Below are 19,538 nucleotides of genomic sequence, written 5' to 3'. Positions count from 1 at the left end.
AATGAACACATACTGTCTTCCTGCTGAGGTGGCGCAGGAGCATACAAGACTGCTTCTCAGTGTCCTCGTTCCTCTTGCTAAACAGCTGACGGAGGATCCTCTTGATCACTGGGTAAGTGGTAGCACCTTCCAGAGCCAAACACTGAGCGGCAGCCCAGCTGTCCACACTATTACCTGTCACAGTGGGGTGAAAAAAACACAAGTCCAGAACGGTGACCTGTTCTCCCTACACAGATGATACCCAAGCATCTGATATCCCTCTTCCCTGTATCCTACTCAGTGTAAAAGTTCAGTCTCACATCTAGACCACATTTAAATGATTGTCTCGAGGTTTTAAATATAGACTAATGTTATTGTTGTTGCCATCACTGGGTCTTCAGTGCTTCAGGATGACTGTTTCAGATAAAGACATAAAGGGGGAGTGGGTGGTGGGTGGTGGAGCACCTAGTTGAGCACACATGTTACAATGTTTGAGGACCCAGGTTCAAGCCCCCAGTCCCCACTTGCAGGGGTGAAAGTTTTGCAAGTGGTGAAGCAGTATCACAGGTCTCTCTCTCTCTCTCTCTTTCTCCCCTCTCTCTTTTTAATATTTTATTTATTTATTTATTGCCTCCAAGGTTATTGCCAGGGCTCAATACCTACACCATGAATCCACTGCTCCTGGAGGCCATTTTTTCCCTTTTGTTACCCTGGTTCTTTTACCATTGTTGTGGTTATTATTATCATTGTCATTGATGTCGTTGTTGTTGGATAGGACAGAGAGAAATGTAGAGAGGAGGGGAAGACAGAGAGGGGGAGAGAAAGACAGACACCTGCAGACCTGTTTCACCGTCTGTGAAGCGACTCCCTTGCAGGTGGGGAGCCGGGGGCTCGAACCAGGATCCTTGCGCCAGTCCTTGCGCTTTGCTCCACGTATGCTTAACCCACTGCGCTACTGCCCGACCCCAATATTTTATTTGTTAATGAGAAGGCTAGGCGGAGAGAAAGAACCAGACATCACTCTGGCGCACATGCTGCCGGGATTGAGCTCAGTCTTCGTGCTCGGTGACCCTTAATGGTCTACCGAGTGTGCTACTGCCTGGGCCAACAAATAAATTATTTTTTAAAAAGGTGGGGGGGGCGGGTGATAGTGCACAGGGTTAAGCACAGACGGCACAAGGCACAAGGACCTGCATAAGGCATAAAGATCTCGGCTCGAGCCCCCGGCTCCCCACATGTAGGGGAGTCGCTTTACAAATGGTGAAGCAGGTCTGCAGGTGTCTGTCTTTCTCTCACCCTCTGTCTTCCCCTCCTCTCTCCATTTCTCTCCGTCCTATCCAACAACAGCAGCAGCAATAACAACAACAATACTAACAACAGCAATGATAAACAACAAGGGCAACAAAAGAGAAAAAAATGGCCTCCAGAAGCAGTGGATTCATAGTGTAGGCACCGAGCCCCAGTGATAACCCTGGAAGAAAAAAAAAAACAACAACAGTGCAAGAGAGCCACTCACCCTTCAAAAGGGCAGTGTGCAAGATCTCCCGGGCGAGGGGGTTGTGTGATTGTACAACATACTGGCATATAGCTGCGGCCATCCGCACATTGTTATTCTTGTCACAAAGAGCAGCCTCCAGAGCGGGCTGCAGAACTTCTGGTAAATCCTGAATCGATGGGGTTATCATGGCATCCTCCTCGTCTGTAATCACAAGACAGCCAGGTTAAGACGACCAAGCCCAACCCTGTGTTTCCCTCTGAAACACAGCTTCCTTCCACAGCCACCAGGTGGCCATCCCAGCCTCAGAGCTCACTGCTCAGTCTAGAGGCCAGATGAGCCGCTGCAACCGACTGGGCATTACACTCACTCCTGTTCTGGGTGTGCCAGTCTCCAGTCGCTCACTATCTGGCCTCCAAAGGATGACATTCATGTCAAAAAAGAATGTTTCCAGCCAGGTTGTTGTGACCTTTGCCGTTAGCCTTCATGATAAAGGCCAGCATGTTCTTGTATTGTTAATGATTAATAATTATTAATGATTAATTTAGTAGTGTTTTGCCACTTATACGGTGTCTTTTAAAAAATATATTTATTATTTATTTTCTTTTGTTGCCCTTGTTGTTTTATTGTTGTAGTTATTATTGTTGTCGTTGTTGTTGGATAGGACAGAGAGAAATGGAGAGAGAAGGGGAAGACAGAGGGGGAGAGAAAGACAGACACCTGCAGACCTGCTTCACTGCCTGTGGGGAGCCGGAGGCTCGAACAGGGATCCTTACACCAGTCCTTGCTCTCTGTGCCACCTGCGCTTAACCCGCTGCGCTACCAGCCGACTCCCTATATGGTGCCTTTTAATTGATTATCTCATTCAGTCTCCCAACTTGCATTGAAATAAGCATGGCAGGTATTATTCCAAGGCCCACAAGAGCCTAGCACTGAGCTACAGCCCAGTGGTCCACACTATTACCTGCCACAGTGGGGTAAAAAAACAAAAAAGAGAGCCCGGAATGGTGACCTGTTCTCCCTACACAGAAGATAGCCTCTGGACTGACAGCTCACTTCCCTCTCTCCTACTCAGTCTAAAAATTTGTAAGTATAACTAAACATTTATATTTTTTAAAGAAATTTGATATATATTTAATTTAATTTAATATAATTAATTTAATTCAATTCAATTTTATAGAACAGAGATAAATTGAGAGGAAAAGGGTATAGAGAGGCAGAGAAAGCGACAGGCAGTGTGGTGCCTGGTTGAGTACAAGTGTTACAGTGCACAAGGACTCAGGTTCAAGCCCCTGGTCCCTGCCTCAGAGGAAAAGCTTCATGAGTGGTGAAGCAAGGCTGCAGGTGTCTTTGTCTCTTTTTCTCTCTGTCTTCCCCTCTCCTCTTAATTTGTGTCTCTAGTAAATAAATATTAAAAGAGAGAGGGGGGAGGGAGTTGTTTGATAGAACAGAGAGAAATGGAGAGAGGAGGGGAATACAGAGAGGGGGAGAGAAAGATAGACACCTGCAGACCTGTTTAACTGCCTGTGAAGTGACTCCCCTGCAGGTGGGGAGCTGGGGGCTTGAACCAGGATTCTTAAGCCAGTCCTGCGCTTTGCACTATGTGTGCTTAATCCACTGCGCCACCGCCCAACTCCCGAATGCGTGCCTTCTGTATATGGAGCCCTGGAGCCACAAGGGAGCGCTAAGGACAGGTGAAGTTGGCATGGTGCAGTGGCACTTTGGTGTGTGTCCCCACAAGCCCAAGAGTTATGTGTACAACCCAAATTGAAGTCTGGCCTCCAACACACTGAAGGAAGTGCTCTGTCTTTGCTGCTGTTTTTCTATCTGAAAAAGTCAGCTGCTGAAAACCCACTGATGATCAAAAACAGAGAGAGAAGAAAAATGAGAAATGAGACCAGGAAGGTTGCTCACTGGTATTGCACATGTGTGAATCCTTGGCTCCATTCTCCTGGTGCAACACTAAAAGTGATGAAATGTAGTACAGAAAACACCAAAAAAAAAAAAAGTTAATCACTTCTCTGTTGCTGATAAGCTGTATACATTCTGGCCAGTCTCTCAATCCTGGTTTCTGCCCTGGCAAATGACCATAGAGAAGATTCAAAGTTCCCACCAGTTCAGATATGCTGTGTCTCCATGAGTTGCTCACGTTTCTTCCCCTTTTGCCTCCAGGGTTATCTCTGGGGCTCCATGCTGGCACTACACTGCTTCTGGGGGTGATTTTTTCCATTTCATTGCGTAGGACAGAGAGAAATTGAGAGAGGAGGGGGAAGAGAGAAGCCTGTAGGTCTGCTTCACTGCTTGTGAGGTTTCTTCCCACTGAGGGTGGGGGGGGGCCTGAACCCGAGTCCTCGCATGGGTCCTTGAGCATCATACTATGTGCGCTTAAACAGGCGCGCCACCGCCCGGCCCCCAGGCGGCGCCTGTATTTTCAAGCAGTGCTGTTCTGGCGCTCTCACCTGAGCTTCCCTGGCTGATGGTAACTCGGGGTCGTTCTAAGGCAGCTGTGGCACATGTGACGATGGCTTGGATCCGAATGTCATCATGTATGCCCACCAAACTCCGCAGCAGGCCCTCTATCGTCTCATGGTGCCACTCAATAACTGCAAAGAGAAAAAAACACAAGAGGAGAATCTGTGTAACAGCTGTGCTACAGGCAGGTAACAAGAAATCCCCTTCTCAGGAGTTGGGTGGTAGCGCAGCGGGTTAGGCGCATGGTGTGAATTGCAAGGACCATCGTAAGGATCTGGGTTCGAGCCCCCAGCTCTCCAATTATAGGGGGGGTTGCTTCACAGGCAGTGAAGCAGGTCTGCAGGTGTCTCTCTCTCCCCCTCTCTGTCTTCCCCTCCTCTCTCGATTTCTCTCTGTCCTATATGACAACAACCATAATAATAACAACAACAACGATAAACAAGGGCAACAGAAGGGAAAAGTTGGCCTCCAGGAGCAGTGGATCCGTAGGTAGTGCAGGCACCGAGCTCCAACAATAACCCTGGAGGCAAAAAAAAGAAAGAAAGAAAGAAAGAAAGAAAGAAAGAAAGAAAGAAAGAAAGAAAAGAAAGCAAAGAAGGAAGAGAGAAAGGAAGAAAGATAGAAAGAAAGAATTAAGTGAGGGGCTGGGGAGATAACATAATGGTTATGCGAAAAACCTTTAGTCTCTGAGGCTCCAGTCCCAGCCTTAATCCCCAGGACCATCATACAAGAGCTGAGCATGATTCTGGTTAATTTAAAAAAAAGCAATGCATTATTAAATCACTAATGCACTAACCAAAAATAAAGTAGTGAGATATCAGTTTCTTTATTTTTTAATTATTTATTTTACCAGAGCACTGCTCAGTTCTGGCTTATGGTGGTGCAGGGGATTGAACCTGGGACTTTGGAGCCTCAGGCATGAGAGTCTCTGCATAACCATTATGCTGTCTATCCCTGCAGAGTTGCTTAAGTTCATGGTTTAGAAATAGCATGTTTTGAAACCAAAGAAAGACCCAACACTGGCCGCCAGCTATAGACGAATTTCTCTCCTCTCCGTGTGTGACAAACTCCTTGAGAGGCTGCTTCTGTCACGTATTTCTCATCTTACAGAGAAATTCCTATCACCCGCCCAAGCTGGTTTCCGCCCAGGAAGATCTACCTGCGAACAAGCCCTGGCCCTCTCAACTTACATTGAAAATGGATTCCAGAAGAATTTAAAGACGGGTGCTGTCTTTGTTGATCTCACAGCAGCCTGTGACACGGTCTGGCACCGTGGTCTCCTAGTCAAGATCTCAAGATGCCTGCCTCCATGGGTGGCCAACACTATATCGTTTCTTCTCCAAAACAGAAGATTCCGGGTGCATCTGGGTGACTGACAAGTCTAGCAGATGGAGACCTGTCTCAAGTGGCCTCCCCCAGGGCTCTGTTCTGGCTCCTACGCTATTTAATATTTACATCAATGACCTCCCAGAAACCTCTTCAAGGAAGTTCATCTACGCCGATGACATCTGCTGTGCAACTCAGGCATCCAAGTTCGACATCCTCGAGGAAGCACTCACGAAAGACATGTCTCTGATATCTGATTACTGTAAAAAATGGCGACTAATCCCTAGCACTGCAAAAACGGTATCATCTGTTTTCCATCTACACCATGCCTTGGCCTCACGTGAGCTTAATGTGCAGCTTGGCGATAGGAGAATCCGGCATGAAGCCCAGCCAGTCTAGCTTGGCGTTACTCTCGATCACACTCTGTCATTTCACGAACATCTCATAAAAACTGCAGCAAAGGTGGGCGCGAGGAATCACATCATTGCAAGACTGGCCAGCTCCTCATGGGGCGCGAGCGCTTCCACACTACGATCATCATCTCTGGCATTATGCTATTCCACTGCAGAACACTGTGCCCAGGATGGTTCCGTAGCCCCCATGTCCACTTGGTCGATTCCAAATTATATTCCTCCATGAGGATAATTTCTGGAACCATCCGTTCCACCCCGGTTCCATGGCTGCCAGTTCTTAGCAACATCGCCCCGCCAGATATTCGTCGGGATGCGGCATCATCTAAGTTCATTTCCCACGTCTACGCTCGACAGGACCTGCCAATATACGCGGAGACCTTCGCCCACCCTGTCCAACGCTTGACGTCTCGTCACCCAATCTGGTCCCCTACGCCTACACTGAACTTCTCTGTTCCAGACTCTTGGAAACAGAGTTGGCAGTCAGCTGAGGTCAAGAACAAACACCTCATCACAGACCCCTGCGAGCGTCAACCCGGCTCTGACCTAGCACGTTATGATCGGGCCCTCCTCAATCGCTATCGAACAGGCCATGGCCGGTGCGCCGCTATGTTCCATCGCTGGGGAGCCAGAGATGACCCGAACTGCCCCTGCGGCTCCAGACAGACTATGACCCACATAGTCAACGACTGCCACCTCTCCAGATTCAAAGGAGGTCTCGAAACTTGACATCAGGCTCCACCTGACGCTGCTGACTGGCTACGGAAGAAGGGCAAACGCTAGAAGAAGATGGTTTAGAAAGCAAAAAGCTGTTTTGGATGGTCAAAAGAGCTTGATGGTGATCACAGCAAATGTGACTCTTCCTAGGTACACCAGATCAACTTTTCTTTTTCTTTTAATTAATTAATTAATTAATTTAAAAAAATATTTATTTCCTTTTGTCGTCCGTACTGTTTTATTGTTATAGTTATTACTGTTGTTGTTATTGATGCCGTTGTTGTTGGACAGGACAGAGATAATTGGAGAGAGTGAAGAGGTAAATAAGAACAGCCGTTAACCCGAAACCAACTGCTCCTTGTTCTGCATAAATATTTCCACCTGTACCCACCCCGTGCTAACTATAAAAAGGTGGGATGAAAAATGATCGGGTCGCAGACTCTCCCCTTGTGTGGAAGGGTGTCGGCAGCCCAAGCTTAAGCTTGCTAATAAAGGCTCTTGCTTTTGCATGTGATTTTGGTCTTCTTTGCATGAGATTGGGACTCGAACCTCTGGGCATTACAGAGAGGAGGGGGAGACAGAGAGGGAGAGAGAAAGAGAGACACCGGCAGACCTGCTTCACTGCCTGTGAAGCGACTCCCCTGCAGGTGGGGAGTTGGGAGCTCGAACTGGGATCCTTGCACTTTGCGCCATCCCTGCTTCACCTGTTGCGCTACCGCCCGACTCCCTTCTTTTTATTTTTTAATGCCTCCAGGCTGTGTTGGAATTTGTTGTCAGTACTACAAATCCACTGCTCCTAGTGGCCACTTTTTCTATTTTTATTGGATAATATAGAGAGAAATTGAGAGAGGAGGGAGAAGTAGAGAAGGAGAAAAAAAGACACCTGCAGATCTGCCTTAATGCTTGTGAAATGTCCCCCCTGTAGCTGGGGAGCTGGGGCTCAAACCTGGATCCTTGCACGGGTCCTTGTGCTTAGTACTCTGTGCGTTTAACTGGGTGTGCTACAGCCCGGCCTGCAAGGAATGTTTTTCTTTTCCATTGCTTGGGCATCATATTTTGTCTGTCCCTTGTATATCATTTACTGAGTTTCATAGTTTCCGCAGTCAGTAAGAGACCCTGAGTGTGAAGAGTTTTCAGTGTAGTAAGTTTCTACAAATTTTTTAGAGTAAAGCTCACTCAAGCACAAAAATAATGACACCCCAGTTCACTCACTCAGAGCCCAGGCAGTCTTCCATTCCTGCAGCATCTTCCGTAGGACTACAACCTCCCAGGACACATTCTCCTCCAGTGAGTGGACCTGCTTCTTCATTCTCCTGGTCTTCGTGGGTTTGTCCCCCTCATCCACCTGCAGAAGCAGGTCCTTGGCTGGGACAGGCAAACCGGTCCAGCGCAGGGCTCCTTTCACACGCCTATAAGCTATGCAGCATGACAGGGTGAGGTCTCATCCCACTGCTGTAGACACTGCCTTCCCAGCTGGGATCGTGTCCTATTCCTAACATCCGCACCAAACAAAACTCTCCAGAGCAAACTCGTGAATATGCAGGGGACTGTGTAAGTCCGGGGGAATTACAAAAAGCCCAGAGAATATGGTAAAGCCATGGTAGCAAGAGAGACGTTTTGTGTGTGTGTGGGTGGGTGGGGGGCACTGTTGAAATATATAAAAATACTTTTATAAGCTTAATAAATATTTAGGAATACAAGTACGTTTATATGCAACATAAATATATATTATATATATTTATTTATATAATTAAATATTTGATATATTATGATTGAAAGTAGAATGTGCACACACTCATTAAAATAAATAAAATTTTAAAAGTAGAATGTAATTGGCCATGTGTTCTGGGAGGTGGCACAGTGGCTAAGGCACTAGACTCTCAAGCATGAGGTCCTGAGTTCAACCCCCGGCAGCACATGTACCAGAGTGATGTCTGGTTCTTTCTCTCTTTCCTCCTATCTGTCTCATAAATAAATAAATAAACAAACAAATTCTTTAAAAAAAAATGGGAGTCGGGTGTAGTGCAGCGGGTTAAGCACACGTGGCGCAAAGCCAAGGACCAGAGTAAGGATTCCAGTTTGAGACTCCGGCTCCCCACCTGCAAGGGAGTCGCTTCACAGGCGGTGAAGCAGGTCTGCAGGTGTCTGCCTTTCTCTCTCCCTCTCCGTCTTCCCCTCCTCTCTCTATTTCTCTCTGTCCTATCCAACAATAACATCAATAATAACTACAACAATCAAAAACAAGGGCAACAAAAGGGAATAAATAAATACTAGAAAATAAATGTCAAAAAATGTTTTTAAAAAAGAATGTAATTGGCCATTCTTAATTGTTTTCTTCTTGATTTTAAGATTTATTTATCAGTAAGAAAGAAGCAAACAGAGCATCACTCTGGCACATGCAGTGCCTGGGGTTGAACTTGCAAATCCTATCACTTTTTTTTTTTCTCCTCCAAGGTAATTGTTGGGAATCTACTGCTCCCAGTGGCCATTTTCCCCCTATTTTACTCAATAGGACAGAGAGAAATTAAAAAGGGAAGGGGAGAGAGAGACACCTGCAGATCTGCTTCACCACTTGTGAAGCATCCCCCTTGCAGGTGGGGAGCTGATGGGCTTCAACCCGGATCCTTGAGCTTAGTACTACATGTGCTTAACTGGGTGCACCACTGACAAAATCAATAAATCGAACAGCAGATACCTCAGCCTCTTTAATAGATATGCATCTGCTCCTTGCACTTACTACTAAATGTGCTTAGTCAGGTGCACTACTGCCTGGGCCCCATATTTGATCTCTAGGCTATGTCCTGGCCTGGCCTTCCCTTTTCCTTTCTCTCTCTCTACTTTAATTTATTTTTATTTTTATTTATTTATTTTCTCTTTTGTTGTCCTTGTTTTTTGTTGTTGTTGTAGTTATTGTTATTGATGTTGTCGTTGTTAGATAGGACAGAGAGAAATGGGGAGAGGAGGGGAAGACAGAGAGGGGGAGAGAAAGATAGACACCTGCAGACCTACTTCACCGCTTGTGAAGCGACTCCCCTGCAGGTGGGGAGCCGGGGGCTCGAACCGGGATCCTTATGCTGACCTTGTGCTTTGCGCCACCTGCGCTTAACCCGCTGAGCTACAGCCCAACTCCCTCTACTTTAATTTTTAAAATTATCTTTATTTATTTGATAGAGACAGCCAGAAATTGAGAGAGAAAGAGAGATACTGAGACACGTACAGCACTGCTTCACCACTTCTGAAGCTTTCCCCCACAGGTGGGGGGCTATGGACTCAAACCTGGGTCCTTGTGCATTGTAACCTCAGCCAGGTGCACTATCACCCAGCCCCTCCTTTCTTTTCTTTCCTTTATTTTTCTTTTTTTCTTATTTATTTATTCCCTTTTGTTGCCCTTGTTTTATTGTTGTAGTTTTTGATGTCATCGTTGTTGGAGAGAGGAGGGGAAGACAGAGAGGGGGAAGAGAAAGAGAGACACCTGCAGACCTGCTTCACCGCTTGTGAAGTGACTCAACTCCCCTGCAGGTGGGGAGCCGGGGACTCTAACTGGGATCCTTCCACGGGTCCTTGTGCTTTGTGCCACCTGCACTTAACCCACTGCACTACCACCAGACTCCCTTTTTTTTTTTTTTTCTTTTTAACCAGAGCAGTACAGCTCTGACTTCTGGTGATACTGGGGACTGAGCCTGAGAACTTGAGAGCCTTAGCCATGGAAGTCTTTTTGCATAACTGTTGTTATCTTCTCTGCCCCTCCTCCTTTTTTTTTTTTTTTTATGCAGTGCCAGAAATTACACCAAGGGTCTCTCATGTAGACTCCATGCTAAGTCACCTTCTGGGAGATATATTGTGTATATAATTGTATATGCAGTTATATATAATTATATGTATATATATTAGAATGGAGTCTCTTACTGACAATTATTGGTCCTAAAGCACCTGGTTATGCCTAAGCTTTATCTGTTTTTGTTTGTTTGACCAGAGCATTACTTACTCTACTTATTGGTGGTGCAAGGGATTGAACTTGGAATCTGTCATGCACAAGTCCCATGCCTAAGGTTTGCCTAATTTCAGCAGAGTGGGTATTCCACAAGGCCTCTTCCTAGTTATAACGTGCTTTATAATTGTACAAGGCGTTTTAAGAAGGGACTCCCCTAGATGCTCTAGGTGCCCCAGCCATAGAACAGACACCTTGGGCGAGGGAGATAACATAGTGGTTATGCGAGGAGACTTTCATGCCTGAGGCACCAAAAGTCCCAGGTTCAATCCCAGGCACCACCATAAACCAGAGCTGAGCAGTACTCTGGTAGAACAAACAGACAAATAGACACACAGAGACACCTTAAAGAAATAGCCACTGTTTCTCTCTGTGTGTGTCTCTCTCTGCATCACTCTCAAAAATAAAAAAAATAAACAGCCGCATTGCATGGTCTGGGAGTTGGCACAGTGGATAAAGCATTGGACTCTCAAGCAAGAGGTCCTGTTTATCCTGCAGCACATGAGGTCCTGTTTGAGATCCAGCAGCACATGTACCAGAGTGATGTCTGGTTCTTTCTCTCTCCTCCTATCGTTCTCATAATTAAAAATCAGAAATAGCCACATTACTACTATTCCCCAAGTTATCTATGTCTTACTCACATTTTTCAGGACCTGGCTGGGAAGTCCACTTTTCTGGGGGTTCAGGGAAGACCTTAGATAGTTGCTTGTTGTAGCAAGTGAGATTTTCTAGGCATATTTGGCCTCTTTTTGCACCAGTTTGGTGGGTGATCTGGACTTTATCTGTGAGCAGATAAAAAGAATGAGTTCCCACAACCTTCCTTCTCCCTTTCTCCCCAATATTATTTTTGCTCTACTTGAAGCCTCTAGGACTCACGACTACTATGAGTTGGGGGCTGCATAGAGCCTGGAAGTCAAGGCATAACCTGTCTGGAGGCATTTTTCTCTATGCTAAGATGCTAATTCACCTTATGTTGGTCATAAATACTACTGTCTGAAAAATTTGTTGAAAAAAATTATTATTATTTTTGCCTCCAGGGTTATCAATGGAGCTTGGAGCCTGTGTTATGAATCCACTGCTCCTGGGAGGCCATTTTTGTTGCTCTTGTTGCCCTTGTTGTTACGGCTGTTACCGTTGTTGGATAGGACAGAGAGAAATCGAGAGAGGAGGGGAAGGCAGAGGGGAGAGAGAAAGACAGACACCTGCAGACCTGCTTCACTGCAGATGGGGAGCCGGGGGCTCGAACTGCCAGTCCATGCGCTTCGTACCATGTGCGCTTAATCTACCGCACTACTGCCTGGCCCCCATGTTAAACATCTTTTTAAAAAAATATTTATTTTATTCTCTTTTGTTGCCCTTGTTTTATTGTTGTAGTTATTATTATTGTCATCATTGTTGAATGGGACAGAGAAAAATGGAGAGAAAAGGGGAAGACAGAGAGGTGGAGAGAAAGATAGACAACTGCAAACCTGCTTCACCGCCTATGCAGTGACTCCCCTGAAGGTGGGAAGTCAGGGGCTCGAAATGGGATCCTTATGCCAGTCCTTTTGCTTAACCTGCTGCGCTACCACCCGACTCCCCATGTTAAACTTTTTTTTTTTTTTTTTTACCAGAACACTGTTCAGCTCTGGTTTATGGTGGTGTGGGGGATTGAACCTGGGACTTTGGAGCCTCAGGCATGAAAGTCTTTTTGCATAACCATTATGCTACCTACATCTTAAGAAGACCTTTAGTTGACAATGGTATAGGATCAAAGTACAAACAACTTGGAACCAACATACTGTGAAGTTTAGGCATGAAGAGTAAGACGGAAGAAAGGGAGTGGACACATATCCACTCTTGGGTAAGGAGAATTATAGGTGCTCTCCTATGCATTCTTTACCTGAAGTGCATTTTTGTTAATACTGTATTACAGACAAGTTACTTAAGGGTTAGGCTGGGGAGATAGCAAAATGGTTATGAAAACAACTTAAATTTTTTTGTTGTCATTTATTGGATATATAGAGAAATTAGTAGGGAAGAGGGAGAGAGAAACAGAGACACCTGCAGCCCTGCTTCACTGCTTGTGAAGTTTACCCCCTTCATGTGGAGACCAGAACTTGAACCCAGGTCCTTGCAAATAGTAACATTTCTACTCTATCTGGTATGTCAACCTCCCCCCTACAAATAACTTTCATGACCAAGGTACCCAAGGGCCCAGGTTCAATCCCCAGCACCAACATAAGCCAGAATTGAGCAGGGCTGTAGTGGAAAACCAACCACAAACAAACAAACAAACAAACAAAAGCACTTGAGGGTCAGAGGGATTACATCATTTGCAGAAGGTTAATAAGGAAAAAAAAAAAATCCAGATCTCCTTGACTCCAAAATCCATGATTATTTTTTCCTGTTGAGCATCTCAGTGGGAGACTATCTCAGTGAGAGAAGGTAGAAGGGTGGATAGAGAAGAGGTAAGTTGTTCCTAAGACAAATCTTGCCTTTTTTACAACCCTGTCCTCCACTACTTTAGTAAGACAGAGGGATGGGAAATGGGAAGAAGAGAAAAATTTCCTCCCCACCAAATACTGAATATTTGTCCTCCCTCTAAAGTTACAGCACTGGTCATCAGGAGACGTTGCCTGAACACAGTCATCTAGGCCTCCATACTCATGACTGTTTCATCCCTGGCTACCTTCCTCCTCCCTGCCCGACACCCACCTTAGCCCCCACCGCAGTGCCCCGTCTCTGTTACCGAAGTAAATCTCCCTCTCAAAGGCGTCTTCTAAGTAGTACACAAACTTTCCAGTGTGCTGGTCATCCTGTGAGCAGTAGCTCAGCTCTAAGGACCTGGTGTTGCTCCTCTTTATCTTAATATCCTCAGTGGTCTTATTGCTGCCAGTCATGGTGTCAACTGTGTGCACTTGGGGCACGTAATTGGGCAACCTTGGCAGGGGTGAGAGAAGGAAAGACAGAGAATGGACTTCCTTTTTCTCCATCAGATTCACAATACATTCCCATTCCTCTTTAAGCTCAGCTTACACACGCACACGCACACGCGCACGCGCACACACGGGCACACACACGTTCACTTGTCATCCTGGTTCAGTGAGTATGGACCTGCCAGAAGAGCCTATCTGCAGCTGCCTGCCCTGGAGCCACTCCTGCAGCACAGAGGGCTGCACTGGGGCGATCATGCTCCCAGGACCACACACCTCTCCCCATTTTTTGTGCTGCTGAAAATTGAACCCACAACCTCATGGGTGGTATGCATTCTGCCACTGAACTACATCCTTGGCCCTGTGTTACCCCCACCACACACACACATACACACATACACACATTTTTTAAAAAAAACATTGGTGTCTTTTGAGGTTGCACAGACTTTGAGAGGGAGCCCACTGCCTACATGGCTTCACTTTTCCTGTCCTGTGTGTGGTTGTTTAATGTCAGCCCATCCCAGTGGACAGACTGCAAGTTCCATAAAGGATGGATCCATTGCTTTTCCATGTACATTTGATGTTCATCACTTTACATAGTGTCTAGAAAGTAATGGGATTGGACATTTCTATTGGTCCAGTAAATGAACAAATGAATTTCCACTTATTTTTCACGTATGTCTGGAAATTTGGGATAATAAATGAGAAGGGAGGAAACTGAGAACTGTACAGTAATCTTCTCAAAGGCGTTTTTTGTTTGTCTTTGTTTTTTTGCCTCCAGGGTTATCGCTGAGGCTTGGGGCCTGCACTACGAATCCACTGCTCCTGGAGGCCATTTTTCCCCTTTTGTTGCCCTTGTTGCTTATAGTTGTTATTATTTTTGTTACTGCTGTCATTGTTGTTGGATAGGACAGAGAGAAATTGAGAGGGGAGGGGAAGACAGAAGGGGGAGAGAAAGATAGACACCTGCAGACCTGCTTCACCACTTGTGAAGTGACCCCCCCTTGCAGGTGGGGAGCTGGGGGCTCAAACCAGGATCCTTACACTGGTTCTTGTGCTTTGCACCATGTGCGCTTAACCCTCTGCACTACTGCTCGGCCCCCACAAAGGTGTTTTTTTCTCTGTCCTACTGCCTGTTGGTTGTTGTGTTTTATTTTATTTGTTTACTTTTTGAAGAGAGACAGAAATCAAGAGGGAAGGAGGAGGTAGAGAGGGAGGGAGAGAGAGAGAGAGACACCTTTAGCACTGTTTCATAGGTCACAAAACTTCCTCCCTGCAGGTGGGGGCTGGAGGCTTGAATCGGGGTCCTTGCGCATAGCAATATGTGTATTCAACCTAGCACATCCCCACCAAAACCCCTGCCTGTCAATTTTTGAATCAGTGACATACTGACTCTTTTATTCAAAGTTAGGCAAGGAACTGGAGAGATAGCAGAATGGTTATGCAAAGAAGACTTTCATGCTTGAGGTACTAAAGGTCCAGGTTCAACCCCCAGCAGCACCACGATACACCAGAGCTGAGCAGTGGTCTGGTAAAAACACACACACACACACACACACACACACACACACACACACACACACTGAGGCAGATCAAATCTCAAAATAATTAGGCCTCTGCCTTCTTTACTCTCACCATGGGCACATTTCTGGGAGAACTTGGCTCGTCACTGGATCTGCAGACTTGCTCAGTCTGTTGGAGAAAGCTAAGGACTTACCGATTTATAGGCAGTGGTTCCCAACTATAAATGAATTTGTCCTTCAAAGGAGCCTGTGTCAGTGTCTGGAGACCTCTTTGTCCAGTGGGTTACTACTGGGCATTCTACAATGTGTAGCACCCAGACTGAGAAATCTCAGTTTAATGAGATTTCTTAGAGAGCTCGTTGGCGTGGAGAACACTAGAGCTTGTTGTCAAGTATGTTCTGAAATAAGGAGTGTGGCCTTGAAGGGGAGCCAGGGATGCTTCACGTTGTACCGGAGCCCCCTGTTATCTACCTGTAATAAACAGGAAGCAGCATCTCTGACTTTTTTTCCAGGCTGGGTAGAGTGACAGGTTGATCCTCAAATTCTGCTGATTCTTCTGCCTCCAGCCGATTCAAGAGGTCCAGGTCACTGGAGGACGTGAGTTCATCTCGGATGTGGCTCCAGTCGTACTGCTGGCGTAAGAAGCTCTGCCACTTGTTGGGGGAAAACCCAGGCCTCAGCGGACGCTTGCTCTGAATCCATCGGGCAGTGCGCTTGTCCAGCTTCTCCAGAACAATGTCTTCCCAGGCTCTGGCCTCCTTCTCAGCGGGGGGGAGCCAGGTCTCTCTCTTCTCCAGGTTTATATCTGGAGAAACAGAGAGGTCCAGCAGGTCTGAGTTCTCACTGGGATGCGGAATAGGATGGCAAATTTTCTTCTGGGCTGTGTTTTCCGGCTTGGATTTCTTCAGCTTCAAATTGACAGAGGTTTCTCTCTTGACCTCCTGGGAGGCAACCGAGGGCTCCAAAAACTTGACTTTGACAGGCTTCTCAGGCCGGGTCCTCCTGGTCTGGTGTTGCTGGATGATGTCGTCTGTGTTGTACAGATAGTCAAAATTGTACTGGCTGTAAGGGATACTGGGCAGCCCTCGCTGCCACACGACCTCCTGAGAGAAGGTCAAGTTTGTAGAGGCATTTTGAAAATATAGGTTCTTGAGCTGTACACAGTGCTGTGGGCTGAAGGGGAAGACAGGAGGTACATTGGAGACAGAGGCACAGGCTTTCCGGCTTCCTGGTTTTAAGCGGGGGAAAATCATGCCCCATCCTAGCCGTGGGGGGAGGTGCTGACGGAATCGGAGAGAGGAAAAGGTCTTCTTCTGTTGAGGATTCATCATTGCTTCCCAGCAAGTGCTTCTGTTCACGCTACCTGGTCCAGATACCAGGACTGCCGGAGTGAGAAGGCATCTATTAAGAAGATAAGAGAAAGTAGTGAGAGCCCTGCAGAGAGTGGTGGCCTACAGCAGTACAGAAACAGAAGACAGATTCTGAGTGTAGTGGGGCATGTGAATTAGAAAGACAAAAGAAGCAGTGTAGCATCCCGTGTGTGTGTGTGTGTGTGTGTGTGTGTGTGTGTGTATGTGAGTGTGTGTGTGTGAGAGTGTGTGTGTGTGTGTGAGTGTGTGTGTGTGTGTGTGTGAGTGTGTATGTGTGTGTGTGTGTGTGTGTGTGTGTGTGTGAGTGTGTGAATCCATGTGGATTCAGTCGGCTAGGAAGGATCATCAGTTTCCCCAATAAATGGGTACTCACGGGATGCACCACGAGAAGGTCGATCCAAAGCCTTAGAGATAAGTAAAGTGCTTCAGAACACGTGAACCACAGCAGAGGAGTCAAGCTTCCAACTCAGCTGCCTGATTTCAGCACTGGAACATTTAACCTCTGTGCCATTCTGGCTTTGGCTTAAGCTCAACTTCTTGCCATTCACTGTGTTGACCTTGCCAGTCCCAAGATAGTTAAGGTGACACCATTATTCTTACCAACTGCCTGCTTTTCCTGCTCTGCACAAGTCTGTTTGTTTGTTTATTATTTCTACCAGAGCACTGCTCAGCTCCGGCTTTTAGTGGTACAGGGGATTGAACCTGGGACTTTGGAGCCTCAGGCATGAGAGTCTGTTTGAATAACCATTATGCTATCTACTCCAGCCCCCCCCCAAATATATTTTTTATTTTCACCAGGGTTTTCACTGGGACTCAATGCCAGTGCTGTGAATCCACTGCTCCTGTGACCATTTTCCCCCCTTTCTATTTTATTAGGGCAAAGAGAAATTGGGGGGTGGGTAGAGAGGGAGAGAGAAAGATAGATACCTGCAGATGTGCTTCACGTCTTGTGAAGTGTATCCCCTGCAGATGGGGAGCTGGGACTCAAACCTAGGTCCTTGCACTTAGCAATGTGTGCACTTAACCAGGTACACCACCACCCTGCCCCTGTGTTTTTTATTCTAATTTTTTATAGATTTTTAAAATACTTATTTATTTCCTTTTGTTGCCCTTGTTTTATTGTCGTAGTTATTATTATTGTTGTTATTGATGTTGTTGCTGTTGGATAGGACAGAGAGAAATGGAGAGAGAAGGGGAAGACAGAGGGGGGAGAGAAAGACAGACACCTGCAGACCTGCTTCACCGCTGTGTGTGTACCGCCTGACTCCCATCCCTGTATTTTTTATTATCTCACTTGTTTCTCTTTCCTCCATAACACGCAACATAGCCTCTTCTCTCTTTATATCATGATTTACTCCATTGTTTTTTGCATATTAAACCCAATTTCTTGGTATGTTTCTTTTTGTTAAAAGCCAGTTTTTATCTATAGAGTTGTCAGGAAAATCTGACTTTTTCGACAACCCAATAGATGTCACTAAACCCAAATTGATAGATACACATTTTTTCCAATTTTCTTGTGATTAATAATGGGTTACTATATATATTTTTTGCCTCCAGGGTTATCGCTGGGGCTCAGAGCCTGCACTATGAATCCACTGCTCCTGGTGGCCATTTTCCCCCATTGTTGTTGTTACTGTTATTATTGTTGCTGCCTGCAGACCTGCTTCACTGCTTGTGAAGTGACCCCCTTGCAGGTGGAGAGCTGGGGGCTCGGACTGGGATCCTTGTGCAGGTCCTTGTGGTTTGTGCTGTTTGCTCAATCTGGTGTACCACCTCCTGGCCCTACTTTCAGGGCTTCCTGCTTGTCTGATTCCCCCACTTCCTGCAGACTCTAGTTCTATTTTGTTGTTGGAAATTTCAGATAGTGACAGATAAGGAGAGGCAGAGAGGGAGAAAAGACCATAGCGCTAGTCTATCTGTTCATAAAACTCCCCCTGGTGCCATACATGAGACCCCACGTGGCATATGGTGTGTGGGGGTTGTCCTCAACTTGTCTGCTCATGCGGTGAAGAGTTCAGTCTACTGGGCAAACTCCCTCCCTCTTCCTGCTTCAACTTTTATCTTACAGATTTCAAAGCTGAGGTCCAGAGAGACACTTAGTCCAATTTTCTACACAGTTACTTCAGACTATCTGTCATCATTCAGCCGAGTCCAATAAATGCCTTTCAGAAGTGTTTTTAAAGTTTAAAAGTTACCTTTCCAGTGATCGACCTCCCTGGATTTCTTGGCTTTCAAGTATGTTTATTTTGGCTACTAGGCAACCACCTCTTTAGAATTCTATGACTACACTCACAGAACCTGCAGTTTTTGATCAAGGATATACTTAACTATTTCATAATAACTTTATTTCTCTGAATATATAATTTTTAGAAATTACACTGTATTTTTAATTAGTACAAAAGAAAAGATGAGATATCCAGGGTGAAAGGGAGATAATGTTCACCTAAAGGGGCAACATGAAAATCTGGTATAACAAAATAATACCTATTACTTCATTTGGCTATTTTTACATTTATAAAGAATGAAATTGACCCCACAAACCTAATACTAGCTTGTAGACAACAAATGACATTCAAGACCTTAGCAACTGGGAAAAAGTCTAAGCTTGTCAGATAAAGAAGGGACTACCAAAACTGGAATAGGGCAAGAGACTGGCTCACTAATGATCTTTTCTGCCAATATCCACATTACTTGGGGTCCTCGTTAGGGAATTCTTGAATCCCCCTTCAGATACCATGGGCCTAGACCTCTAAGTATGAATATACATGGACCATGTGTCAAACTGATATGGTAAACAGTTAATTGTGTTTATATATTTTCTTCAAGTTTGGGAGCTCCTCTCTGGCCTAATCCAGCTTTCTAGTTCTGTTCTCAAATCTGACTACATTTTCCCAAACAATATTTTTAGTTCATTTTTATGGTAACTATTAAGCTCAAGCAAAAATTACTAAAGTTACAGGCCCCTAGAAACATACCTAAAACAGATTCCTAGCTCAGACTGACAGGGACTCAGAGGTTATACAGGCTCCTGTGATAAATATGAATATATCTGGGCCCTGGATCAGAACAGTTTTATATATATATATAATCTTTTTTTCTATTTTAGGGACTAGAAATATTGTCTGGCTCTCACGCCTAAGGCTCCTAGGTCCCAGGTTCAATCCCCCATGCCACCATAAGCCAGAGTTTAGCAGTGCATTGGTAAAAATAAATAAATGAAAGAAATATTGTCTGGGAGGGTGGTGTCAGGGTTGAGAATAGAGCCAGAAATCTGGAAATAGAGCAGAAAGTAACACTTGAAAGAGCCTTTTGTCTGATATATGGCATATAAATATCTTCCATT

General features: G+C 45.6%; 1 protein-coding gene across 1 annotated transcript in view; it reads right to left on the bottom strand.

Annotated features, from left to right (window-relative positions):
- The window catches only part of HEATR4 (HEAT repeat containing 4), a 41,231-nt gene extending 25,009 nt beyond the window's left edge, over window positions 1-16,222 (bottom strand). The window contains exons 1-7 of the mRNA XM_060175528.1: window positions 15,297-16,222; window positions 13,119-13,309; window positions 11,029-11,169; window positions 7,612-7,815; window positions 3,934-4,077; window positions 1,496-1,678; window positions 14-174 (exon numbers count right to left, since the gene is read on the bottom strand). Coding sequence (XP_060031511.1) covers window positions 14-174; window positions 1,496-1,678; window positions 3,934-4,077; window positions 7,612-7,815; window positions 11,029-11,169; window positions 13,119-13,309; window positions 15,297-16,156 — 1,884 coding nt within the window. The 5' untranslated portion in view covers window positions 16,157-16,222. The remainder of the gene's footprint in view (window positions 1-13; window positions 175-1,495; window positions 1,679-3,933; window positions 4,078-7,611; window positions 7,816-11,028; window positions 11,170-13,118; window positions 13,310-15,296) is intronic.
- Window positions 16,223-19,538: the final 3,316 nt, after the last annotated feature.

The sequence above is a fragment of the Erinaceus europaeus genome, chromosome 16 (genome assembly GCF_950295315.1).
Source record: "Erinaceus europaeus chromosome 16, mEriEur2.1, whole genome shotgun sequence".
In the NCBI taxonomy this organism is placed as follows: domain Eukaryota; kingdom Metazoa; phylum Chordata; class Mammalia; order Eulipotyphla; family Erinaceidae; genus Erinaceus; species Erinaceus europaeus.
The sequence above is the reverse complement of the archived record's forward strand: the minus strand, read 5'-3'. Positions and strand labels throughout refer to the sequence as shown.